The sequence below is a fragment of the Pseudopodoces humilis genome, chromosome 7, assembly GCF_049639895.1.
Source record: "Pseudopodoces humilis isolate 2021_Gansu_Grassland_sample_001 chromosome 7, ASM4963989v1, whole genome shotgun sequence".
NCBI lineage: Eukaryota > Metazoa > Chordata > Aves > Passeriformes > Paridae > Pseudopodoces > Pseudopodoces humilis.
The window spans coordinates 10,725,721-10,752,019 of NC_142206.1; the positions used below are offsets into that span (position 1 = coordinate 10,725,721).

Genomic DNA, 26,299 nt, shown 5'->3' on the forward strand with positions numbered 1-26,299 from the left:
CCAGTAGTGTGTTTGGATAGCTGTAATTTTCCTGGTGGCTGTTAATAGGCATGTTTACTTAGAAACAGTGGAGTGTGTGACCTCCTACCCCATACTTCTCCTTAGCTGATAACTGTGGTTAGAAACAGGCCTTAGTAGCCACAATTCTATCATGCTGACCACAGTGGATGGTCAGTACATCCACTTGGCACCCTCACAACTGGCTGTGTGAGGGTGCCCTCACATTTTCATTGCCGCAGTGCTTAGGTAGCACCCAAGTGGGAGGAATTTCAGAATTTTTTTTCACATCACTGGAATGCAAAAATGTGGCCTCCTTCCCATGGAGAGCTGAGCATGGGATGAAGAGAATTGCCTAGGATCCGCCAAGTTCTGTGGCAGTCCTGGTTCTTCAGAGCCTCATGCAGTCCCTTATGAACAGAGCCAGGACTTCTTCTTGCTTCTGTGATTGAGATCAGAGGTACACTGGTCAGCAGGCTGGGAGATGGAGCCCAAACTCCTTCCTGCAGAAGGAAGTACCTCCAGCAGCCTATTTTCTTTTTCCTTGAGAGTAATTAGGAAATGAAATTAGACTGAATATGGATGTGGGAATCCAAAATAAGGAATTCACATTAGAGATTTTGAAATACAAAAAAGAATTTGCATAAATTTGTCAGTCTGGTTATGTTGTAATATCCTCACATACTTCCTTTTATTTTACAGCCTGAAGAGAAGTGCCAGTCAGAGGTAAGAGCACATCCTCTTTGGCAAGCATAAATGACACTCTGCACTGTGTGTCTTGCTTTTTTATTTCTCCTTGTTATGATGCACTGAGGTGTTCTCCTAAAACCCGCAGATTCGCAAGCTGCGGAGAGAATTGGATGCATCCCAAGAAAAAGTGTCAGCTCTGACAACTCAGCTGACTGCTAATGTGAGTACAACTCTGAGCAAACATTAACCTGGAATGCATTTAATGCAGCAACTACTACCCATATTTTTTAAGTGACAAAAAGATATCATATGTATAACATTCAGTTCATATTACTGATGTGTTTAAAGAAATAACTGCATGCATGTGTGGGACATGTCCAAAAATAGCATCCTCTGCCCTACTAAATTATCTTACACCTTTCTTTAAAAAATGAGTTATAATATTAAATTGGCTTTGTATGTATGTGAGCCATTCTAAAGTCTGGAGAAATAATTGAGGACGGGTTTTGTTTATAAATAGTGTCTTGCTTTGACATTTGGATGGCATGAGATAGAGATTATGATTGGTAGGAGTAAAAGTTAATAGAAACAGACTGAAATGCATTATGTTTTTCTGTTGCATAAAGATGAGGGTTAATGGCATGATAGATAATACAGGCGTAGGGGGCTCTGGAAACTAATTTAAAGTTAAGCCTAAAGAATGGAGATACCTGACTTTTTGTCAGTGTAGACAATGCTTCTGCTTGTTCCTTTCAGGAATTTGAGGGATAAGTAATTTAAGACACTCGGGGAAAAAAAGTACTTGGAATCCAGGAGGTGTTGAGGCAATATTGTATGACTCTGAGCAAGTTTATTTGTGTGTTCTATGCTACAGTCACAGATAGCTACAACACAGAAGCTTGCAAGGAGAATAAGCAATTCTAGAGTAAATAAGATGCAGATGAATAGTCAGCAGATCAGATCATACTGACATTCTGGTTTATGGGAATGAATAAACATAAGAACATGTGCTGCTTGAAGGGGACATTCCTCTCCATCAGCTCTTTGAATCTGTAGGAAAGGACAGGTTTCACCTAAGCAGTATCACAGGAAAGGTTCAAGGGGAAATCTGTGCTGTCCACTGCAGGCATCACAGTGCTTCGTCCAGCTTGAAAATGGGGCCGGAAAACAAAGAACACAGTTATAACAGAAAAGTCAAATAAAAGGGCTTTGACTGCATGAAACCACCTAGTCACCGTCCCAAGAGGAAAAGGAAACAGTTTAAACATCTTGCAAAAGTTAAAATTTGTATTTGCCTTTCAAATACAAAGTGGATGCATACATGAATTGGTTTTCCCCCAGAAGTTTCTTTTACTTGTGGGAAAGCAGGACCAGGTTCTCTTGCATAGCTTTTTAATGATGTTGTTAAATAACCCAGCTTGTTTCCTTCACACAAAAAACTTGTCAGCTGAGCAGCTCATATGGCTCTGCCTTGGCTTTATTGCATTCTCCTTCCCTCAGTTCAGGGTCACTGGGCCGGTGCTCAGCTCAGGCTTCTCGCTGTCTGGCCCAGCTGCTCTTCATCTGCTCAAGAATTTCTGTGTGGTTACTACTACTCTTTGCAGAGAACAGTTTTTAATGTACACTCCTGTATGTTTTTGTTTGGATTGGGGTCATTTGGGGTTTTGTGGGTTTTTCTTGTTTTTCTTGTGGGCTTTTCTCAAAAAAGTTAACCTATCATTTATTATTTTGATAATATTCCATTTTTGCTTATTTCCTTTTGTTAAAATTTTGAAGTGTTTTATTCATGCTATTTAAACATCTTAGACTTGAGCCTGCCTTTCATTTGTCCATAAACTGGCTACAGATACGTTGCTATAACTGTCCTAGTATTAAATTTCAGTCTCTAATCACCTCCTTCCAGAGAACATGCCCTCTTTCTATGTAAAAGGCAATGTCTGTTCTCAAAAAGATTGAGATTAATAAATATTGTTAGTTAAGACACTTGAACATTTCCTTTAGACATGATTCCTTTAATAAAAGGCAATTAAAACTTAGACAATTCAAATTAATCTCTTCAATCTACAATTTTTTTTCTGAGTTTCCTTGCATAGACACTGCAATTGTTGATGCTTCTCAAGCCATCAAGGGCATGAATTTGAAAACAGTTTTGCTCCAGCTGTAGAAAGTGAAGATACATTTTTTTCCATAACTCACTGAACGATTTTGAGATAGGAATAATTGCAACATCCGGTTTTGAAAGAGCAGCTGGTTTTTAAGACTCAGGTCAAAGCAATGAGAGTTTGTATCCTGTTACTAACCCATGCACTCCTGCTTGCCTGTTTATTTTCAGCTTTTGAAAAGTATTGCTGAGGATCAGTGGACATCAGCTTTGTTGTTCCCTGTTCATCTTCCCCAAAAGAAGCTGTGCACTCTATGTTTTTAAAATAAATATTTAAATTTTCTTATGTGTGTAGTGTTAGGTTTTGAATTACTTTTTGCCATTTTCTCACAGTTTTGGCTCTGCTTATTTTCATTGTGGTATCCCCATGTTATTGTACTGCTCATGCTTGTTTTCATTGTGAATGTGAGAACAGTTATTTAGGATAAGTCAACTGTGTGCTGCTGCTGAATGAGTCTGGAATAACTCTGTGAAAAGTTTTGCTATTCTGTATTTTTTCAGGTGATAAAATGACCTCTTCTGCTTGGAAAGATTTCACAGTTTTACTTGTCACTGTGCATATAGAATTAATTTTAATAGATAAATAAAGCTATTTTTTTCTATCATGTGTAGATTATTATGGCTAATGAGACCAATATCTATTGAAATATACCTGTGATCAGTTATATGTGTGTGCATGCATATGAATGGTCATTAAACAGTGCCATGTCATGTATCTAGAAATACAGTTTCTTACATTCTTTTCCATCTTCTCAATCTGTTTTTCCTTCTTTTTGCTTCTCAGTCATTTTCAGTTCCTAGCTGATGCCTTTCATGTAATGGACATTGCATTCTCCATGCTTCCTGGGAAAAAGAGTCAACATTCTTCTCCCAAGAAACACAGATAAATCTTTCTTTTCTTTCCTTGGGAAATGAAAATAGGGTAATTGGCCAAGCAGCAGGAATTTTGGATGATATGTAGCAAGGTGCGCTCAAATATTGGAGGAGTCTTTGAGTTAGATACAGGTATATCAGCTGGCAAAGCATCTGCTCTCCTGGTGGGATAAACACAGTGAGAACCTCCATCCCTGTGACTGCCAGTATCTTTTTGCCTTAGTTATCCACAAGGAAAATAGTGGCTTAGCTGGAGGGAAGTTTCTGCCTGACTTTTCTCTATACAAAACCTTGATTTATATTTTATTGTTGGCAAGCATTTCCATAATGTAACTCTACTCATTTGACCTTTTCTAAGCAGTGTTGCTTTCTCTGCACCATTTACACAACAATGCTATGCACTGGATGGACTGATTAAATACCTGGATAAAAACTCCTTTTGGGGGGAAGAGAACAAACTCGTGTGTGGTTTGATTTCAGGCTCACCTGGTGGCAGCATTTGAGCAGAGCCTGGGGAACATGACGATCCGACTGCAGAGCCTGACCATGACAGCAGAACAAAAGGCAAGCTTCAAAAGGGTTTGGGAAGTCTTCATTTCTGTTTCCAGCATTGTTGCCTGTGCTCCTTCTGTAGCTGGGGGGGGTGGAAAAAGTCACATACACAATTTGCCTGAGCTCCCTCATTTGTGGTGGCAGAGTAAAATACAATAAATAATTTGTATAAAACAATTACATTTTCTGCACTGGGATTTTGTGGCGACTGATCAGGTTGTTCCTATCAATTGTTGCTTTGGACACAAGTCTTCAGTATTACATATTACTGCAATATCTTTCATCCCAATGCGTCCATACATGGGCATGTTTGAAAGAAACACCAAGAATACCTACAAGACTAGTGGCACCGTAGTGTTTTTGGACAGTATACTTGAATAGACATTATTTCTGCATTACAGAATACATTAATTTTTTTGTATCATAGTACCCAAGCTATTTTGCACCCTGTTGAGGGTGTGCTTCCCCAGGTATCCCAAACCTCATTTTCACCTCCTTGTACATATACCATAAATTCACTATGAACTACCAAAACTTAGATGGAAAATCAGCTTCTTTGGAGTTCTTCTTCCATGTACCATCATATGTTTTTTCTTCCTAATTCAAGGACTCGGAACTGAATGAGTTACGGAAGACAATTGAACTCCTGAAGAAACAAAATGCTGCTGCTCAGGCTGCCATCAATGGAGTCATCAACACACCTGAGCTTAACTGCAAAGGTGAGAGGCAAGCACCACATACAAAGACCCCAGGGCTCTCCAGTGAGACTTCAGTCTGATGTAACCATTAGAGCTACCCAGAGACCAGAGTAACCCAGTAATTTACTGGGATAAATTGCTGAAGGAAAAGTTTGAAGCATCTCAGATTTTAACCTCATCACAGGAAACAAGGATTTGAAATATGCAATACATCCATTGGGATAAGTGATTGTCTGAGTGCTGGGTTTCCTAAATGTTCCTTCAGGATTGCATGATTAATACCATTCATCACATTTCCTAGATAACTTTGACACTGCCTCCATTCACATCCAGGTCCTGGAGCTGCTCAGCCCACGGACCTGCGGATCCGGAGGCAGCACTCCTCAGACAGCGTCTCCAGCATTAACAGTGCTACTAGCCACTCCAGTGTGGGCAGCAACATTGAGAGTGACTCCAAGAAAAAGAAGAGGAAGAATTGGGTGAGTGTGTTTTAGCAACCTGTGTGAGGTTTATGTGAAATTGTCAGGACATGCATAGTGGAATCCACCCAGCTGCTCCTTCCTGCCTCGTACAGCAGGTCAGCACAAGGACTCTGCACTGCTTAAATCCTGGGTAAACTTTCCTGTGAAGGCTTAATTGAGTTGTAAGTGATGTATATCCTTGTGTTGACTCTGCATAGGATTGAATTTTAGCTTGGCAGCTAAAAGGCCAGTCTTAAATTAGAAATAGCTGTCAAAGATAATTTCTGGCTAAAGGTAAAATTCAGCCCCTTAAAGAAAATGTGGCATCTGTCATTAAAGTAAAACAAACCCACAAGAGAAGATCATTCTTGTGGGTTTTGTCTTTTTTTTATCTCTTAGGGCTTTCTTATAAGTGAACATATTAAACACTTTAATAACTCTTTGTCCAGCATTAACTTGGAGTTCTAAGAGTAATATAAAAAAAATACTGATCTTTAAAATTTTCTTGTGACAGACATCTCTTTTGGAAGTTTTTGCAATACTTACCTGTCATTTCCCATTTTTCCCTCTTTGCTCATCACGTACTATGTACAAGGTACCTTGTACTGGAGGAAAGGTATATTATCTTCAACTCCATTTACAATTAGACCATAACTGCCTTAGTTACCTAGTCTGACTGTAGTTTGGACTGAAGTCCTAGATCCTTTATTGTAGCAGTAAAATAACCCCTTTCTTCCCACTGAATTTAAATCTCCCTGGGTCCCTTGGATATACAGGTAAATCTGTAGAGTTGCAAAATGTGGTTAGAGATGGTAAGAGCTTCATTCTTATTTGCACAATCCTCTCAGAAATGTTGATGAAACTCTGAACTGTCAGAAAGAGCTTCCTGAACAAGTTCTTGTTTTTATTTCTCTCTTATCTCAGAGGTTTCATTTTGGTATTTCTTGGTATTGCCAGCTGCTTCACAAAAGAAGCATTTCTGCTCTGCCCCTTAAATAATTGGTTGAATAGAAAAAAAATCTCCAAATCTTTCTTGTGCTGTACATTAGTATAAAGACAGTAAATGGTTGTAACTTCTAAATATCTAGCAACCCTTAGTTTGTGACACAAAACATTTTTAGTCATTAAGCATTGGTTGTGATAAACACTTTATAAAATTCTTGTTTAGCTTCTATTCTTTATTATTGTAACATAGTGGATATGGTCCTTCTTCAGCCTACATTTCTCATTCATCAGATAAGTATTTTTTAAGAAGGTTAAGGGAACATTTCTATATTATAAAGATAAATAAATAATAAAGCTTTCATGAAGTAGAAGAAACAGGACAGTATTTTTATGTTGTTATTAAAAATGAGTACATCATTGCTGTGAAATGAAGACTGGAAATTAAAACGCTACTGGGAAAAATATGTGAGTTGAATCTGATTCACACATTCTTTATTCCACCAGTGCTGAGGAAGTTCTCAGCCAAGATCTTTGTGTTCTTTGTAGAAGCAATGCAGCTGTCCATCCAGAACTGAAACATCAGATTTTCAACTTTTCTTATTGTAGGAGTCTTTGTCTAGCTTAAAAACAGCTTCCATCTCATATTATGCCAGCATGTGCACAGTATGCAATTTGCAATGGCATTAAAAGGTGTACATAGAGTATCCTGAGTGGGAAGGGAGCCACGAGGATCAAGTCCAGACCTTGATTCCATGGGGATTTAACCTTTAGGGCTCCTTGAAAGTGAAACTAAGTATCTAAGAACATTGTTCAAGTGCTTCTTGAACACTACCTGTTGAATTGTAACTTTAGGGTAACATCTGTTTAATGACATGAATATTAATTCTTGTCTGGAAAAGGGCAATCACATTACAGAAGGTTTTTTTAGTTGCAGGTAGGTAGAGAAGTTGCAGTCTTTTCACATGATGAAATACCTTTTCCTGCATGAAAAAATACATTATTAACTTGGCTCTTAGCCAAAGCACTCTGCCTGAGCTAAGGAGAAAATGTAATTTAAATAGTTACAAGAGTTTGGATCTGGTGTCTTCTTCAGGTAATGCAAAAAAATGGTTGTATGTGGTTTGAGACACCCGGTTTTGGAAACAGGGTTCCGGTTTTAAAGTATTTGTTTGTTAATCATTGCTGGTGTTTGTCTTAGAAATACAAAACTTCCCTTATCAGTGGCTTTATCTGTTAAAACATGTTTTTTTTCCTTTCCCCACTTCCTTTTGCTTTCACTTCTTCTGGCAGGTCAATGAGGTAAGAAGGACCTACTTTAAACTTGGAGGTACAAAGCTAACCCACCATTGACACCACTAACCCTTCTAGCACCATTAACCTGGCTGGGCCCTGTGCCAGCACAGCTGCAAGCTGTCACCACGCCGCTGTAAAGCTTGTTGCACTGAACAGGATTTGCTGTCAAATAGTTCTTAAAAAATAGGAAGTATCCATAGCCACTCCTATTGACCTTATTAATCTGATAAAATAGTTAAGGAGAAAAAAAGCTTTGGTATTTTTCACCTGTGTTACTATGTATGTGAGAATGGCTGTAGCATCTGGAGTATTTGCATGTTGAGAGTTTTTACTCTGTGGCTTTTTTTGCCTGATTTCACTCTTAATGATGGACCTGCTTCTGTGGTCTTGTTTTTTCCAGTTACGCAGCTCCTTCAAGCAAGCTTTTGGGAAAAAGAAATCTCCCAAGTCGGCATCTTCTCATTCAGACATTGAGGAGATGACTGATTCTTCCTTACCTTCCTCACCAAAGCTACCACACCACAACACCACTGTTTCAACACCACTGCTGAGAACTTCCCACTCCAATTCCCTGTAAGTGATTTTTGTAAACTTTAGACAGAAAATAGCATGGAAGGCATCTTGCTGCATTGGTAGAGGAAAGGTAGAGGACAGAAATGCTGAATTCCTGTATTCAGAGATTTAAAGATGCATGAGGTGACTCCCAACCCAGTACCTTTGCATTGGTGTTCAGGAAGCCAAAAATCACTGCATCAGTACTGAAGTGTAAATATTTCATTGGGTTGCTTTCTCAGCAGAATGTACTGACTATCAAGAATATTTATAATCAGGGTGACCTTGAGATGCCAAAGTAATTGGATCTCTTGCTGTTAATTAAACAATCTAGGTCAAATCTGGGATTTTGTTTCTCTTGTCTAAACACAGCACATATTGTATTAATCTGCCGTGGTAAATTCCCAATTCTGTTGACAAAGATAAAGGAAACAAAATCAAACACTGTGGTTTAGTGATACAGATGAACTCACCTAACCACTTGTGCTGGGTGAATGGAGATGATCCACCTCTCTTTCCTTCTGTAGCTCACTAGCCACCTGTGCCTGGTCCTTTCCATGGCCACCTCTGAAATAAAGTTTAACATATCCCTTGCCACACTGTTTTCAGTCTGAACTCACATTTTAGAATGTGCATGGAAAATTTAGTAAAACAGCTTTTATGTTAATTCCATCAGTAGCTTTGTTACTTAAACAGGATAAACAAATACAGAAAGTTTTAAAAGGCAGTATTGTGAAACCTGTAATTACCAGACATCCTCCTGACCTTGGGAGGTCGTGTACAGCTTCCAGCCTGATTTCAGAACAAATGCATTGGAGTTGTTCCCCTCCACTCTTTTTCACATGAAGAAAACAATAGCAATAGTTTCCAGCTGTATAACAGTAATAAAATGTCAGTAGCAGAAGATAATCCTCTATGATTTTTGTTTCAAAGCTTCTTCTGTCTCTTGAGCCTAACTTGGTGCATTTCTGGTGACTACAACAAGTTGTGCTCTAACACTCTTAGGCCAGAAAATTGTCAAATGATGATCCTATCTGTCATCAGCCAAAATGATGTGTGGGTACATCTCATCTTGCTATGGAAGCCAAAAGAATAAACATGAACAAAGAGTAAATATGTGAACTGGGGGAAGAACAGGGCACAAGTAAAACTACTGTGTTTTGGCTTATTGGCTTTTTGGTGGTGAAAACATCTCTCATTAACCTGATTTAGAGGAAGGCATGTTAGGTAAAATCTTCCTTAAGGCTGGCAGCTGTGTTGTTGATCTTTATACAGATACAGTTACAAGTGTGCTGAAATGTTGTTACTCACTCAGAAACTTTATTTTTTTTGTGGGCAGAGGGAAGAAAAATGCCACCAAAATTTTTTTAAGCATGAGTTCTTTAAAGTGAGCAGGAATTTATCCTGCTTGAATAGGTGTAGATTTCCAAAGCCCTCCAGAGCAGTTCAGGGAAACCCAGCTGTGCACACCTGGTGAGCTTTAAATCTGTCCGTGAACTCATCAATTTCCAACCAACTGCTGTTAAATGGCTGCACCCCCTTAATTTATTTTTCCATTAAAGCAACTACCTTGAAAGAAATTAAGACTATCCAATAGTAGGTGATTTCAGGTAATTGTTTCAGATGCTGATTAAAGGAAAATAACCCTCAGGCATCTTTATTTCATTAAACTCTAAAATTTCCATGACCTGTTTAATATCTGATTTATGGTATCACTAATTCAATAAGCCAAAATTGCTATCTGCTTCAAGCAGAATTAAAAAGGCTTTATTCCTCTTCTCCTAATAAATCCTGGAGAGGCACCATGAGGAAGGGAACATATGTGTTTGTCTGTGTCCTGCAGTATTTCTGAGTGCACTGACAGTGAGGCTGAGACGGTGATGCAGCTGCGAAACGAGCTGCGGGACAAGGAGATGAAGCTGACGGACATTCGCCTGGAAGCCCTCAGCTCTGCCCACCAGCTGGACCAGCTCCGCGAGGCCATGAACAGGATGCAGGTGAGGAACAGCCACCCCACATCCTGCAGCCTGGCCAACCACCCGCACAGTAAAGATCTGATGTTTCTGAGTGCTTGCTAAAGGCTGTGTGTAGCTCTGTGCCAGTGTTAAACCTTCATTAAAAGTCAGCTTGAACACCTGACTTTGCTGCCCTCAGCTGCAGCTGTTTCAACCCCAAGATGGGGACAGCATTTTGGTGGCTGTCAGAATGTTTCCATGCTCTCTGCCTTAAGGTAGTTGTATTTCAGAGTTAGCGAGTTCCCATTTAGGTATTTTAGGATACTTTGAAAAGTTTCACAGAAAGGACATTCTAATAATTAAAATCCTTAATTATAATATTAGGAAAACAGCATTTCTGCTAAACTACCATTTATTCTTAAGTTTCTTATGTTCCTATCTTGTGGTCATGTTTTCACTGTGCCTTCTAATGTCTGACTTGTGTTTTCAAGAGTGAGATTGAAAAGTTAAAAGCAGAGAACGATCGGCTGAAATCTGAAAACCATGGCAGCTGTAGCAGGGCTCAGTCTCAGGTTTCCATCTCCTCCTCCCCCAGACACTCAGTGGGTCTCTCTCAACACAGCCTGAACCTCACGGAGTCAATCAGTCTTGGTGAGTTTAATGAGAAGGATGGTGGGGCAGGTTTTATCCTGCACTTGGAAAGCTTGGGTTGGTTAGCCATGGAAAAATGAAAGCATGAGGATTATTAACACCTGAGGTGTGGAAATATGTCACAAGCTGGCACAAAGCCTTCTTTTAAATATCATCGTAGGTCTGCTACAGCCTCAGTCAGAAGTGTCCAATTATGACCTCAGCTCTGAAAAGTCATGTTTAAAGCCATTTAATGGTGCACATTTCCCAGGGGATATATCATAGGAAGGAAAATACAGAGTAACTGGCTAATAATTTTCAATGACCTTCCCTTTTTAAGAGGGATGTGTGGCAGGGAAGTCAGTCAGCCTGGTTCTCATGTTTTACCTTGGGCCATGTTAAGCCCAGATGTGTTGTGTTTGACTACAATAAACCAGAATAGCCTCCATTGTAATTGAGCTCCAGCTGTGAAGCTGTTGATGTTTACTGTCCACAGACATGCTGTTGGATGACACTGGAGATGGCTCTGGCCGGAAAGAAGGAGGCAGGCATGTCAAAATACTTGTCAACTTCCAGGATGAGATGAAATGGAAGGAGGTGAGTTGTGTTTCATCCCCAGCTTTGAAACATAAGTGACTTTGGAATGTGTGAGGGAATTCAAGTTTACCAAGGAGTTTTAAGAATTTTCCCAGGAAAACAGTTCATTGGTATGTTAATAGTGATAGAGAAAGCACTTGGCTACCTCTAGCTTCCTTGGAGCTGACAAGAGGGACCAAAATACCAGAAGCACCAATCTCATGGAAGAACTTGACAAATCCAAGCTGGGACCATATCATTCTAGTTCAAGTTGTCCTCTCTGGCACAAGTACCCTGTTTAGAATGACATCTTTCAGATGTTTACCATCCACAAGTATGTGAAAGAATCCTAAATACCAAATAAATTGCAAATATTGTAAAGTTGCATCCCATCTTGTGTGTTTAATGTTCTGCATGCATAAAAGTATTACACAGTCTTTGCCAAGCAGTGGCTTTGCTATCTAGCATTTTTGAGTACCTGTAAAAGTGTGTTTAAGAAGTGACTTCATGTCTTCCTGAGGCGTGGACAGAAATCTGAATGATCAGAAATAAAATGGACTCAGCAGATCTTTACGTTAAATACTAACTTTGCATTAATTATCACAACCCTGGATAAGCAGTGAAACTGCTGCTAATTGACTGCAGTCAGAGCAAGTTTTAGTAACACTTCAAATCTTATGATAGAAATTAGTTTTCTGTTCAATTAATGTTTCACAGTGAGTGCAGCTGTAGAGAAACAGAAAAATTATATTTGTTCTGATTTCTTTTATCTGCCTTAAAAATCACTTACAAAATTCAAAATGCTGTGATACATCAAATATAATATATAAACTCTCTTTCTATATTACTACTTTTACATAGAGCCATGTGTAATTTCTATATATATAAAGTTTCTATGCCCACAGCAGAATTTCTAGTAATAAATAGTATAAACCTTGCAAATGTAACATACACATAACACAGACACCTAAGTATTCTTTAGATTTGTGATCCAACACTGGAAAATGTTTATCATGTGAAGAAGATTCCATATGCCATTCAGAATTCCCCATATAGAGTAGTAAGGATGCACCATTATTTAGAAGTAAATGGGAGGGGGCAGGGAAGCTAGCATTTTAATTACATTAACCACACTTGTCTGATAGAGTTATTCCTGTGCATTTAGGATTCCAGGCCTCGCACCTTCCTCATAGGCTGCATTGGAGTCAGTGGGAAGACCAAGTGGGATATTCTGGATGGGGTTGTAAGACGCCTGTTTAAGGTCAGTGGGTACAAAATGCTGTGAGCTCGAGTTCTCCAGTGGGGTTTTGATGGTACCAAGCTGTATTTAACTTTGTGCATTAAGTACTGTTGCAGCAGAAAAGAAACCTCAGTGCTGCCTTTTTGTGTCCCTTTTCCACCCCAGGAGTACATCATCCATGTGGATCCTGTGAGCCAGCTGGGGCTCAACTCAGACAGTGTTCTGGGCTACAGCATCGGGGAAATCAGGCGCACCAACAGTGCAGAGACCCCAGAGCTGCTGCCCTGTGGGTACCTGGTTGGAGAAAACAACACCATCTCAGTTACTATCAAAGGTAATTTCACCTGACCTGACTGGTGGAGTTTTCACTGTTGAGTTTTATTAGAGCTTTCTGTGCCAAGAAACTCAGAGGAGTAGAAACTTTTTATTGCACTGCTTTTTCCTGTTCCTACCATTTATTTACTTCCTTCTATTTTTATTTGATAAAGTCAGCACTTGGGGACTTGCTAAGTCTGTAATTTCAGCAAGTTTTCAACCTGTAACTCTAGGAATAATTACACACTCCACAGATACTGAGTTGTCCTGGAGAAGACCTCACACCATCATGGATGCAGTGGAGCTGTTTGAGCAGCAAAGTGCTTCCCAAATGAGTCAAGCCTCAAAAATTCATTAGCTCCTTATCACAGCTATAGTTGTTATTTCCTTCATGCAGGATGGAAAAAAAAAAAATCTTGACTCATTTGCTTGATTGGTCTTGCTGAAGGGTCCCTCCTTAAGTACCAGGAAGGAGGGAGCCCAAATTTTCTGAAACACCTTAAAATCTGGATTTTTCAAAATGTATGGTTTTCAGAATCCCCATCAATTTCATTCCGTAATAGTGATAAAAATTTAGTATTGTGTTTCTCATTTGGTTTCTCAGGGGAGCACTTTTTTATGAAAACTATACTATGAAGCTAAGTTCAGGGGTAAAACCCTCAACTGATGCATTTTGAACATATATCACTTTGCTCGAAGTTAGACCAGTGAAATCTGCAGACAGATGGTATTTGAAAGCAGTGACAAACATTCTTCAGATCAACTTTGAAATTTAACTGAAAGCAGATTTTTGAATATTGGTGGAAAAACCAAGTTGCCTTGTACAGCAAATGAGTGGGCAGGAAGACAAAATAAACTGTGAAATACATCAATTTACTGAGGCTTGACATGAACCCAGGATTACTACTTACATAAAATGCACTGTCCAGTCAAAAATCTGAAAAATCTGCAAAATTTCAAATTGAAATATTGCATAAGGTCTACCTGTGTCTGTAAAGCTGCAATTTGAGTTTATATTTAACGTGCACTGGTGTGATTTGTGCCTTGAAAGTTCATAAGTGATAACAGTTTTCAATTAAAATAGAAATGTATTTAATCAATTTATGGAAAATCACTTACATATATCTTTGTGGTATAAAATATATAAATATTTATATAAATATAAATATTTAATAGTTCAAGTAACCACTGAGATGCAAACATTCTCTGGGTGATCTGCCAGCTTCCCTTCCTGATGTTTATATTGAAGCACTGAGTATTTTGCCTGAGCCAGTTCTGGCTAAAGTGACTGCTGACATGGCATAAATGCTTATCAGTAGGTGTTTTCTGTTAGGGGAGATAACTATCAGCATACAGAGAAGGAATTCAATTACAAGCATTTGGGAAAGTAGGGGGAGTTGATGATAGCTGGGTTGGTGTTTTTTGGTTTTTTTTGTTTAGTGATCCAAAAGTAAACAGGTACATTCTGGGTGAATGCGTGGTGAAATGTTGTAAAATGGATGGTTTGCGCTTGAAAAGTGGTGACTTGGAATCCTTTGGTGTGCCAGCTTCCAAAAGGCCTTAGAGACACAGCTGAGGACTTAAACAGGCTAAAGGAGGATCCAGGCTAAGCCCATGTGCAGGTCACCCTGCACTTGTTCTCCAGCTTTGTATGTGCCTCTCTCAACCACAAGGAATACCAGGGTGGGGAAGGGGTTTAACTCTGAAGTGAAGAACAGCTTGATCGGGCCAATTTGGATAAAAATTGGAAATTCCCCCTGAAAGAGGCCTGTTTCCCTGCTGCAGGTATCTGTGAGAACAGCCTGGATGGGCTGGTGTTCGAGTCGCTGATCCCCAAGCCCATCCTGCAGCGCTACGTGTCCCTGCTGATGGAACACAGGAGGATCATCCTGTCTGGCCCCAGTGGCACAGGCAAAACCTACCTGGCCAACCGCCTGTCTGAGTACATGGTCCTCAGGGAGGGCAGGGAGCTGGCTGAGGGCACCATTGCCACCTTCAACGTCGACCACAAATCCAGCAAGGTGAGCATGCACAAACCATCCTCGCACAATCACGTGTCCAAAATGAGAGAGCTTTCTTAATCTCTCATTCTGAACTTCCCTTTATTTTCAAAGCATTATGTTCCTCCTAAAAGAAACAATATTTAAAGGTTTTCAGATTCACCTGATTATGAGTCTAGAACAGCAGGCTTCCAGGTGTGTATTTAAACACCTAAAGCTGTCATAATTTTGAAGTGTTTAGGAGTCTGAGAATTTCCCAGGAAGTTAAACACCTGCATAAAATTGCCAGAGACTTAAGTAATCCCTATTGCATGCGGGCACTTTCCCCAAAGCCCTCAAATGCATCTCCAGGCTGTCAGGAGCTTCTGCAGCTGCAGGTATCAGCAGTTGTAATCATGTGCTGAATTTAGAGGGGCTGTTGCAGAGACACATTCTTGGGCAGGTAAGGCATGTCTTCACTTTTTTATGTGCTGCTGGTTTTGCCTAATATACTTCCAGTGATCATCTAGATTAAAGAAAATAAAAAAGAAAAAAAAAAGCTGTATATTTGATGGCCTTAGGCATATTTTCCTCTGGAGGAATGGGATGATTGAAATTGTGGTTTTAAACCACTGATATGATTTCAGACATGTTTTGAAGCTGCTGAGAGCATTTCAACCACTCATCAGCAGCACCAAAAGCTTGTCCTTCTTTCCAGCATTACTGAAAGCATCCAAATTTTGCCTCTGATGAGGGATGGTTTGTTCCAGATTAGTTTTGTCAGCTGTATTTTGATGGAAACACAGTTGCAAGATTATATAACAAATCTAGGTGGAATGCAGAGTTCAGTTTGGTGTGGGGAAAGTTGATCAAGTTTGTGAAAAGAAACAAAAATGTATTTCAGACCTCTTAGGTCTGACATTGATGAATAAAAAACACAAACTAAATTATAAAATATTACCCCTCCTAAAGCCCTTGTCTCACACAGGATTTCTGGTACAGTCTCTGGGTCTTCAGCATAACCTACAAAAGAGGAAGAAAACTGTGTCTTCTATTTTCTGATAGAAAATATGTGATTTGTTAGATGTCAGACTCTTTTGCTTTAGATTTTGTTACCAAGCTTATCTATCTTAATTGATTATTTTAAGAAATGTGAAGAATTTTTTTTTTCTTCTTTTCTTTATATCTGCTTTGCAGGAACTCCGCCAGTACCTGTCCAACCTGGCAGATCAGTGCAACAGTGAAAATAATGCTGTGGATATGCCTCTTGTCATCATTTTGGATAATTTGCACCATGTTAGCTCCCTAGGAGAAATTTTTAATGGACTCCTAAACTGCAAGTACCACAAATGGTAAAGAAATAGTATCAGAACACATTGCAGATGTAAATCCTGTACTCAGAGCACTGCTTCTGCAAAATCCAATCAAAATACCAAAGTGCACGTTAATTTAGTAATGTGGAGGAAGATGATCAGGTTGTCCATATTGTGGATAGTGCTTCAGAGGGATCTTTTTCCTCCATAAAATTATAATTTTTTCTGAAATAAGTAATTAAAAACTTATTTTTTAAAAAACTAGTTGTATTTGCTTCATGACATAGATCATTAGTAGTAAAACCCCATTTGTAGTGAAAGGTCCTGTTTTGTGACTTCTGGTTTGTTTTCAGAATTTGATGTTCTCAGCATCTCAGTAGAGAATTTGGTCATAAATAACTACAAAACCTTCCTTGGCAAAAGAGTTTTGAATAATGTTTTTTAACGTTCAGTTGTTACTTAAAACTTCTTCACAAGTTTGATTTGCTTGATTTTTTTTCTCCCAATAGCCCATATATTATTGGCACAATGAACCAAGCCACCTCCTCCACACCTAATCTTCAACTTCACCATAATTTCAGGTACTGTTTATTCATGTTTCTCACTCATGTTTGTGGGCTGGCAAAGAAGTAATGGCTACTGAGTCATCTGAAATTGCTCTTATCAGCTGAAATACCAAAGTGAGACAGAAATGCCATTTGCTACTGCCTGCTGCCCTGACATGTGCAGCTTGGTTATGGTGCTGTCATTAAAGGAGATGGGTTCATAAAGCTTTTGTTTTACAGAGGATTGTTAAGATATTTGATCTCCTACCAGATTTTCAGTAAGACAATATTTAGACAAAGCAGATTAATGATAAGTGAGCTGAAACAGTGCACAATAAAAATTGATTCATCTAGTGAAATATTCCAGAGTAACTTTTGCTGAAAAACATGTATGACTGGAGAAGCCCATTTTGATGCTGATAATCTGGAAATAAGAAATGTAGTCAGGAACAGTTACACTCAGTAGCATGGCAGAGAAACAATGGCTATTTCTGCTGTTCTGCCATAGATGGGTGCTGTGTGCAAACCACACTGAGCCAGTCAAAGGCTTTCTTGGCCGTTTCCTGAGAAGAAAACTGATTGAAACAGAGATCAGTGGCAGGATGAGGAATGCAGAGCTGGTTAAGATTATTGATTGGATTCCCAAGGTCTGGCAACATTTGAACAAATTCTTGGAGGCTCACAGCTCCTCTGATGTTACTATTGGTAAGTACTCTGCCCAGGCATATGTAAATATATGTATTTTATTTCCTTATATATCAAGTGTATCTTTGTACACTTCCTTGTGCTATATCATGTAAAAAAGACTTTTTTTAAAATGTTACTTTTAGATAATATCAATATTTTTGATGCTTATTGTGATTGGAGTGTAATACCTGAATTTCCATCTCCAGGTCCACGGCTCTTCCTCTCCTGTCCAATAGATGTAGATGGTTCTAGAGTTTGGTTTACTGACTTGTGGAATTACTCCATCATTCCATATCTTCTGGAGGCAGTAAGAGAAGGGCTACAGGTGAGCAGGCAAAGGGAAAAATCATGGGTCTAGAATGGGATCTGTTCAAAAGGCAACAAAACTCAGTAGTGGCAACATTTTTGTAACTTTGCACATTGAATATCTGCATGTCTATAAAAATGTAACCAGAATTGTCAGTAATTTCAGGCAGAACCAGTCTCCTCAAGCATTTTTGAAACAGAAAGTGGAAGAAGTGATTAGATGCCAAACTGCTGATGTTTTCAGTGCAGGGAATTAGACATACAAATACCTTTTATTACTTTGTTCCAGAAGCACGCCTTAAAATTATCCTGTGCATCAGAAAAATATGCTTGTGGTCATTAGCTTTGTTATACAGGATTTTCCTCTGGACATCAAATCTTTCAGCATAGGAAGAAGGCTGTGTATGGAGAGAATGTATTTATGAGTGACAGGAGGAGTATCAGTGACATTTTGATTACTTCTCAGAACATAAGATGACTTTTTTAGTAGATTCCTTCATAATTCTTTCAGAGGATGAAATGAAATCATCATTGATTGTCTGTGCTTAGTAATTGATTCATAATCTGGCAATTTGGAATAGTTGTTGGTGTCTGTATGACTATGCAGTTTGTTGAAATCGGGAGGAGGGTTCAGCAGAGAATTGCTATGGACTTGCCATTTAGGTTGGGGAAAAAAGTAGGTTTTTTAATAACCTTCTCTTTGTTTACAAAATAAGCCCAGCAGCATCTTATTTAAAATATGGTTTAGAACCATATTTTACTAATGGCTTCTTACAAATTTGTGAAATACATGAATTATCCAAGTTGTGGGTAAAACTTGGGCAAACAACAGCTGCCATTTGAAATTTGTTAGTACTTGGAGACCTCATTTTCTTTGGGACAATTGTGGTAGACACTTAGACATGAGGAAAACAATAGGTCCTGGAGTACAAAACACACTCAGGAACTTTGCTAGAAATAGGACAGGAGAACCATTTAACATAAAACTTGTTATAAAGGAAGGTAATGGGAGCCAGGAATCTTTCCAACCTAAAACAAGATAAAGGAGAGCAGGTGACTTCGTTTGCTCTTGAAATGGAGAAAACTGATACTCTCATTAATGCACAGGCTCCTTGTACTGGGTTTTGGAGCTCTCATATCACTGATCAGTATGTGTGGAAAGCATTGAAAAATTAGTAATGGAAGTGGGGAAAGAGAGAGAGCAATTGATAAAACCATCCTTTACCTTCCTTGTGCTGTCCAGTATCTCCATCCTCCATCCCATATCTTAGGGTATTTGAGTGGCTTGTGTTCCACATGTAAGGACTTCAGTTTCTCATTTTGTGCTTTAGGTTCTTTATCCCCTTCTGTCCCATTTCCCCAAATTGCACTAATTCATCCCTATTTAAGTAATTTTTCTTTTGTTTGGTTGATGGATAAGAAGATGCACTTTAATACTTAAAGAGTAGCCAGAGTGGTGCTAATGAACAAGCTAATGTTAGAAATGTGTGTTTCATCTGGGGCTGGTTTTTTTGTTCCTCACACCCACAAAGACTCCTGAGAGCACATCTTTCCTGAAACTGCCTGCCAGAAAGGAAAGGTGGACTCATAATTTCTCTCTGATCTCTGTGGATCTGCTCCCAGCTATTTTTATATTTCTGTTTCTCATTTAGAGAATTATTTTGGGTCAAATGCAAACAAGCCAAATGGATCCTTACAATAATTGCTCCTGTTTTAGTTTACATGTTTTTCATATTCCTAGGTGTGTAGTTTTGAACTTCATAGTAAGTGTTAGTGAGCTCTCTTCACAGGGTAGGTAGGCAAAACAATTTCATTTCTAGCTTGATACCAAGGACAATCGTTGCAAGTTTCAGGCCCAAAAGCATAAACAATGGTAGACTGAAGAGGGAAAACAAGAAGTATGGAGCTTCATGACTTCACACATGGAATGTGATTAGACAATTAACCCTGCATATGATATGCAGATAGACCAAAACTTATAAAAATGTAGAGACCTTGTGACTGGTCATCTATTTTTGAGACCATTTTTAGGTCCATCTTAGGTGTAGCTCTGGCCAGGCTCCTGTACTGCCCAAGGTGTATTTAGGGGCTTTCAATAAATACCTACTTTATTCTTAACTCTCTCTAGCCTCTATTCTAAATCAGTCTTCTCAAGTCTCCCATGGGAGCTGACTTGTTTTGCTCTTCAAAACAGGGATGTGAAAATTAGAAGGTTGTATAAAACCTGTGTTCTTCCTGACTGGTGTATCAGTACAGAATGCAGCATCAGCAAAAAGAAGACCCCAGAGTTCCTGTGGCTTCCTGCCACTGTCACTCATACTCCAGTGATTTTTCTTTCATGTTTTGTGGAGCAACATGTTCCATCCTTGTCTTATGACTTACTCCCTGGAAAAAGTGACAGTGGGAGGGGTGAATAGACCTGGTTGCCGTGGAAAAGGATTGTGAGTCATTTAGTCTCTCCTGAGCTCAGATCCACTCAGACTTTTGCAGGATAAAAGATGTGAAAAATACAAAATTCTCACCACTTAACAAATGACATGTATCATTGTAAATTTGAGAACGAGATTAAAATATGAAATCTAGTTTGCCACATCTTGAAGCCATTATGCTGGGAAGATAACATAGCAGGCCTGAAGAATGAAGGGTTTGGGCTGCGGAGGAGGCTGTTTCAGATTGCATAGCACCATCTGCTGGCATCTCTGCTCTCTCTTGCTTCACAGCGCACCACGGGTTGGTTTTCAGAGCAATTTCATACTTTGTGCATGCAAAATCTAAACCCACAAAAAATATACCAAGGAGAAATAGTATTGAGGAAAGTGAGATAGTCTTAGATCCATCAGAGAACTGGTGAATTTCTTTGCTAGACTTTTGTTTATATCCTTGTGCAGGGGCATAAAGGAAGGGGACAGTGACAAAATGTCAGAGATAAACTCCAGTTGCTGGAGTATGTTGATGGTGATATTTATAAAGTGGATATAAACGTTTTAAAGCCACTTTCAGTTGTATTTATGCTTTTGGAAGTCATGAGGCATTAAAATGTGTTGTCTAGCTAAGGCAAATGGAATTTAACAGGGAGAATACAAGTTGGGATTCAGTAGCTCAGTCTATTCCATACAGAAAAACATTTTTGAAACAGAGCTTGGCTACTTAGGAAGCTGACCATAGACAAATGCTGCTGGTGCTTTTTCTTAGTTGAATAAGAAAAAAATCTGACTTGAAAACTATGCCTTGACATCCATCATTATTTGCCTCATGTCAGATCTCATGTTTCCTCCTTCACGTTCCATGGATGGCAGTTTGTAAGGTAGCTGCCAGTGCAAACCACATGTCAGCACTGATGGCTTCTTTTGTGTGCTGACATTGTTTAAGTTGACTTAATTAGGTGATGTTATTTTCAGCCATTTCTTCCTTCAGCTGGTGCCAAGAGAAAGGCACTGCAGTCTCAAAGAAGGTGGCCAGCTCCTTCCAAATCAGTGCCATGACAGAGAGCTTTGTGTGTCCTTAGAGTAAGGAAAGTTTCATGTTCAGCTCTGCTTCCAAAGTATAAGACTCATGGCACATTCATTTTGGTTAGGTAGGCACTGGATAAGATGGTTGGAATGTTTGACATGGTTTTGTGCTCTTTCAGTTGTATGGGAGGAGAGCGCCCTGGGAGGATCCTGCCAAGTGGGTAATGGACACCTACCCCTGGGCAGCCACCCCTCAGCACCACGAGTGGCCTCCTCTGCTCCAGCTGCGGCCTGAGGATGTGGGCTTTGATGGCTACTCTGTGTCCCGGGAAGGCTCCACCAGCAAACAAGTTCCAGTCAGTGATGCTGAAGGAGATCCTCTGGTAAGCTCTCATTTCTGGAACAGCAGAACTATTTCATTTGCCTTGTTTCTAGGGATTAGAAATGGGAACTGGTCTATGGCTGTAGACTAGTCCCTTCAATCATCTCATTTTCTCCTTTACTGGAAAACCTGTGTTTTATCAGTAACTTGAATGCTGCTATGATTCCAGTCAATACCTCTTTTCTAAGTCTCATCATTATTGACCCCACTTGTTTCTCCCTTTTTTTCCTTGCTCACTGGCCAAGAGAATGACGCTGTAAGCAGTTGTGTGGAGTTAATGTTGTTCCTACCTCAGAATACAAGTAATCATGAACTTCCTTGCCTTTGCAGATGAACATGCTAATGAGACTGCAGGAGGCAGCCAACTACTCCAGTCCCCAGAGTTACGACAGTGACTCCAACAGCAACAGCCATCATGATGACATCCTGGATTCCTCTCTGGAGTCAACGTTGTGATCTCCCTCAGACAGAGGTCATTTCCACTTGGCAGGAGCCCTGATCACAGACTCATGAAAAGAACATGTTCCTGGGCTAAGGATCTCAGTATTAGAGCTGCAAGAACAAGACATTTGGAGCAATCTTGAACCTGGGTGCAGGCAACCCAAGTGACCTTTGTATGGTTTTTTCTTTTGACGATGATGAGAACTGCACTACTCCTTTGTTTCCTTCTTTTTAGTTGCTGTAAGCTCTCATGCTTAAGATCCTGAAGATGTTAAAAATAATCATCATTACTAAGTCAAAGGGACTGGGGTGGGGGGCAACTTCACAGCTGTGAAGCAAACAGCTTTGTGCCATGTACTTTCTGGAAAGAGAGGGGAAAGGGAATATTTGCCTATGCTGCTTCTGATCAAACACATTTATGTGAGGGCTGGACTTTTACCAATCAGCTTCATGGATTAAACTCAGCTTCATGTAGTTCTGGTGCTATAACAATATCGCTTCTCTCAGTAATAATACTCAGTGAAGGCAAAGCTGCAAAACAGGGAAGTTTGAATAAATATTAAAAAAATAGAAAAGGAAAAAAATAAACTAAAACAAAAAGCGCTGCTCTCCTTGCCAGTCTGAGACCTTGGCTTTCTTTCATTGTGTGTTTATAAAGATTATATATATAAATAGGAATATATAAATATATATATATACAGTCTGAACAAATCAGGTTTTTTTCAAACACTGTGTAACAATCAATCCTGCTACAAGTGAAAGATCAGGTAGCCCTTTGCTAGTCAGGGCCCAATTCTCTTCCTACATACATCCACACCACCAGCTGGGCTGACTTCTGTGGCGTTTACACCCCACTAATCCACCCTGAGAAGAGGGGGCTTCCCTCCTTCACAGAAGTCAGTGGCAGGGCTGTGCTCCATGGTGTCCTACAGCTCCAAAGGACCCTTGGTATTTAGTGCACAGGTATAGTGAGCTCTGTACACAGAGGCGAGCTACACCCCTGCAAAGTGATGAGTCAGACTTCCCGTTTTTAATTCTTGCCATGAAATGTTACAGCTGTTTTCTAAAAACTTTGGGTTTTGTTCAGAGGTTTCATTCCAATCAGCACAACCATAAGCGGGTTAATTAAAATTCAGCTCTTTGACAGTTCCAGTGCTACTCTGGTGACAATATTTACTTCCATGACTTTTCTTTTTAATTGCAAAGTAAAAAAAAAAAATTGTATTTTAGCAGTATTCGGGTCTGGAAAAAAAAAATAAGGTACTGAGTACTGTGTCTTTTGAGTTTAACTGTGCCATGCTTTTGAGTTGTGGCAGAGCTGTGAACCTGGTTTGGTTTCTCCTCCTCTGTGAACGCACACACCTACACTATCAGTGTTAAGGCTTGTACTTGTGTTGGGGAACAAGAACACCTCCCAAAGAGTTGCACTTTCCTGGTGACACCACCATCCCCAGCATGTCAACTGTACCTCAGCCAACACCTCATTCTTCAGGAGGGATTCATATGAGCCTTTCCAGCTCTCCTTTGGTGCTGACTTTTTAAAGTGATGCCTTATTTTGTACTAATTGTGTTTGATTAAATTAGTGCTGTATATTATGGGATTTTATTTAAAGAAATAGGGCTAAAGTCATCTCTTGAAATATAAGTTGCTGTGAATATTGTTTGTATGAGATACTAGAATTTGTTTAAATGTGACAAAAACGGAGGAAAATGAGATAATGTTTTGGGTTCATGTCAATCTGCAGCTAATAAATCACTGAAGAGCTGTTTATCCATGCAGGAGGGACAAAAGAAGCTTTTCAACTCTAATAAATTACAGGAATATGCTTGTTTTTCAATGTAAAGGAAGAAATTTTACTACAAACATGTTTTCAAGAGCTTGTGGGTTTAAAGCAACATAAGAGACAAGTTCGTGCTTCTGTGACTCAGCTTGAGAGGATGGTTTTATTATACCTCATGACTTTCTGTAATATAACTGTACTTTGTCTTTCTAAGCTGGTCTTGAATCTGCTTCTGTTACAACTTCTAAGTGCTGATTACTTTTTTTTTAAAAGAAAAATATTGTAAAAGGAAAAATTTAAATATTTTAATGGTGGGGGGGGAAGAGCTTGGTGTTGTTACTGTTTTAACCTTATGAACTCTGATTTCATTATTTCACTGAATGGAATAAGAAGGGTTACTCAGCCAATTTTCCTAATCCAGTTCTTGGTACTACTAAAAAAAATGGGTTTGATCTGTACAGAATCAAATCCATAGCATGCTGATGATGAGTTTGAGAGGAGTTAATTTTTCCAGTAGTCTTGACAATTCTGCTCCCCAGCACTGACTTTACCTGCTACTAATGTGAATTTTGGTACCTAATCCCCCAACTGAATCCATGCAGACAGAGCATGTGCCTGTAAAAAAAACCCAGTTGCAGGGCTAGGGCTTTAAATGGACTTGATATCCTAGAAAATGTCTCAGTTGACTTTTAACTGAGTGCTAAAAGACCTGTTTAAAGTAGTGTTTTATTTGTAGGGAACGGGGTATTTTTTTTTTTTTCTCATGTTTAATCCTGTGCTTAAGCTCAGGAAGAAATTTCTATTTTCTGTTCTTTTTTATTGACACTAGCTTGGCTTAAAGTGAGAGAGGCAATTTTGAATAGGCTAGACATTCTGAGCATCACAATATTCCGTGTCTTTTCTGAAACTTCGGGAAGCAGGGTTACCTGTTGTGCACACGTCTTAGTTTTTATCAAGATTTTTCATAGATTAAGTCTTTCTTAGGTGACTTTCTTCGCATTTAAGGCTTTTTCAAAACAGTTCCTTTTTTTTTTTCCTTTTTTCTCCTCCTTACAAAGTTGGCTTGTTTAAAAAAATATCAACAAGAAATGCAAGATTCTATGCAACATTCATGTTGAGTTATAAATTGGGAGAATAAACCATTTTCTTTCCTTCAGATCTGCCAAGAATGATACAGGCCATAAATGAAATATGGTTTATTTGGGTAAGGGGAGAGAGGGGGTTGGTTAGCCTTTTTGTATGTTTTGAAAGAAACAAACTTGATATTTCATTGTTGATGCTTAACTTCAATATTATGTGTTTGAAATCTTGTCTAAATGTGGCAATTTTCTTTCAAGAAAAGAATAATATACAAAAACAAAGCAAAAAAATCTTTGTTGATATTAAATGGAAGGTTGCTGTTTTGATCTAGTTGTTTCCAGTGGAACAGTTTATGAAATATGTTCTATAAGATGTACATTTTTTCATTGTAACATAGAAATGTAAATATTTGATTAAAAGTGCTGCATTTTGATGAATTTTTTCTAGCCATTTTTAAAGAGAAAACTAGGAATTGAGTATTTTGTGTACATTTATGATGTTTTCCATTTGCTCCTCTCCCTATTTAATTTTCAGTTCTCATTTAGGATTGGAATTTGTGAATGGTCTGAGATCATGCCTTTCCTTTCTCACTCTCACCATTTCTACCCCTTCCCCACCCTGTGTCATGGAGAATAAAGCTTATGATTGTACCAGTCTTAAATTATTCATGATTCAATAAAATTGATGCTTATTTATTCAGATTTGTGGCTTCCCAGAACTTTTTGTCCCTTTCTAATCACCATTTTATAATTTTTCATTTGAAGATTGTGGGGTTCACTCCTTTGGTTTTGTTGGCTTTTTGTAAGTACTTGTGGGGAGGTGCCAACAGGCCTCACCTTTCCATCCAGTCTGGTCTAGGATGTTTCCAGGGGCACCTTCCACCCCTCTGGACAGCCTTCACATTCCGGACAGTATGCCAATTTCCTCTTCACCCATTTGATAGACACATAATGGTTATACAGTAGTAAATACCCAGTCAGTAAAAACATGTAGGAATCTATTATACTTCATGGCAAATAAATACTCTGACTAAAAAAAAAATAGTAGAAGTTCTCTATTCGGAAAGGATAAATGTAAACACCTCTGCACTTAAAATCTTAAGGGTTTGTTTTGGGTTTTCTTCTGGAGACTTACTCCTGTTTAGACAGTTCCTTGTCCACTTATCACCTATTTGAGTGATTAAAGTTGGTAGGATAGATTCATGTGTAGAAAACTTAAAAAATAATAGAGAAGTTCTGTTGAAGACTGATGGTCTGCACTCAAGTTTGTTCAATCCAAAAATACTCCTAATGGCACAGCAGTGTAAACGGTAGCTCAGAGCTGATCTTTAACGTAGGCATTGTCTGTCCTCCACAGCAGTTTTCCAGAGGCAGAATTGCTTTGGACATGCTCAAGCAC

General features: G+C 39.0%; 1 protein-coding gene across 10 annotated transcripts in view; it reads left to right on the forward strand.

Moving 5' to 3' along the window:
* NAV2 (neuron navigator 2) overlaps positions 1 to 25,600 on the forward strand; it is a 385,416-nt gene extending 359,816 nt beyond the window's left edge. For all 10 annotated transcript variants that reach the window (XM_088057228.1, XM_088057233.1, XM_088057230.1 and 7 more), the window contains 18 exons: positions 700 to 723; positions 833 to 907; positions 4,202 to 4,285; positions 4,881 to 4,992; positions 5,305 to 5,450; positions 8,071 to 8,243; positions 10,066 to 10,219; positions 10,669 to 10,828; positions 11,304 to 11,404; positions 12,549 to 12,644; positions 12,789 to 12,957; positions 14,724 to 14,959; positions 16,115 to 16,269; positions 16,740 to 16,811; positions 17,284 to 17,480; positions 17,669 to 17,787; positions 21,397 to 21,600; positions 21,930 to 25,600. In XM_088057228.1, the coding sequence (XP_087913354.1) occupies positions 700 to 723; positions 833 to 907; positions 4,202 to 4,285; positions 4,881 to 4,992; positions 5,305 to 5,450; positions 8,071 to 8,243; positions 10,066 to 10,219; positions 10,669 to 10,828; positions 11,304 to 11,404; positions 12,549 to 12,644; positions 12,789 to 12,957; positions 14,724 to 14,959; positions 16,115 to 16,269; positions 16,740 to 16,811; positions 17,284 to 17,480; positions 17,669 to 17,787; positions 21,397 to 21,600; positions 21,930 to 22,055 (2,403 nt within the window). In that variant the 3' untranslated portion in view covers positions 22,056 to 25,600. The remainder of the gene's footprint in view (positions 1 to 699; positions 724 to 832; positions 908 to 4,201; positions 4,286 to 4,880; positions 4,993 to 5,304; positions 5,451 to 8,070; positions 8,244 to 10,065; positions 10,220 to 10,668; positions 10,829 to 11,303; positions 11,405 to 12,548; positions 12,645 to 12,788; positions 12,958 to 14,723; positions 14,960 to 16,114; positions 16,270 to 16,739; positions 16,812 to 17,283; positions 17,481 to 17,668; positions 17,788 to 21,396; positions 21,601 to 21,929) is intronic.
* The last annotated feature ends 699 nt before the right edge of the window (positions 25,601 to 26,299 follow it).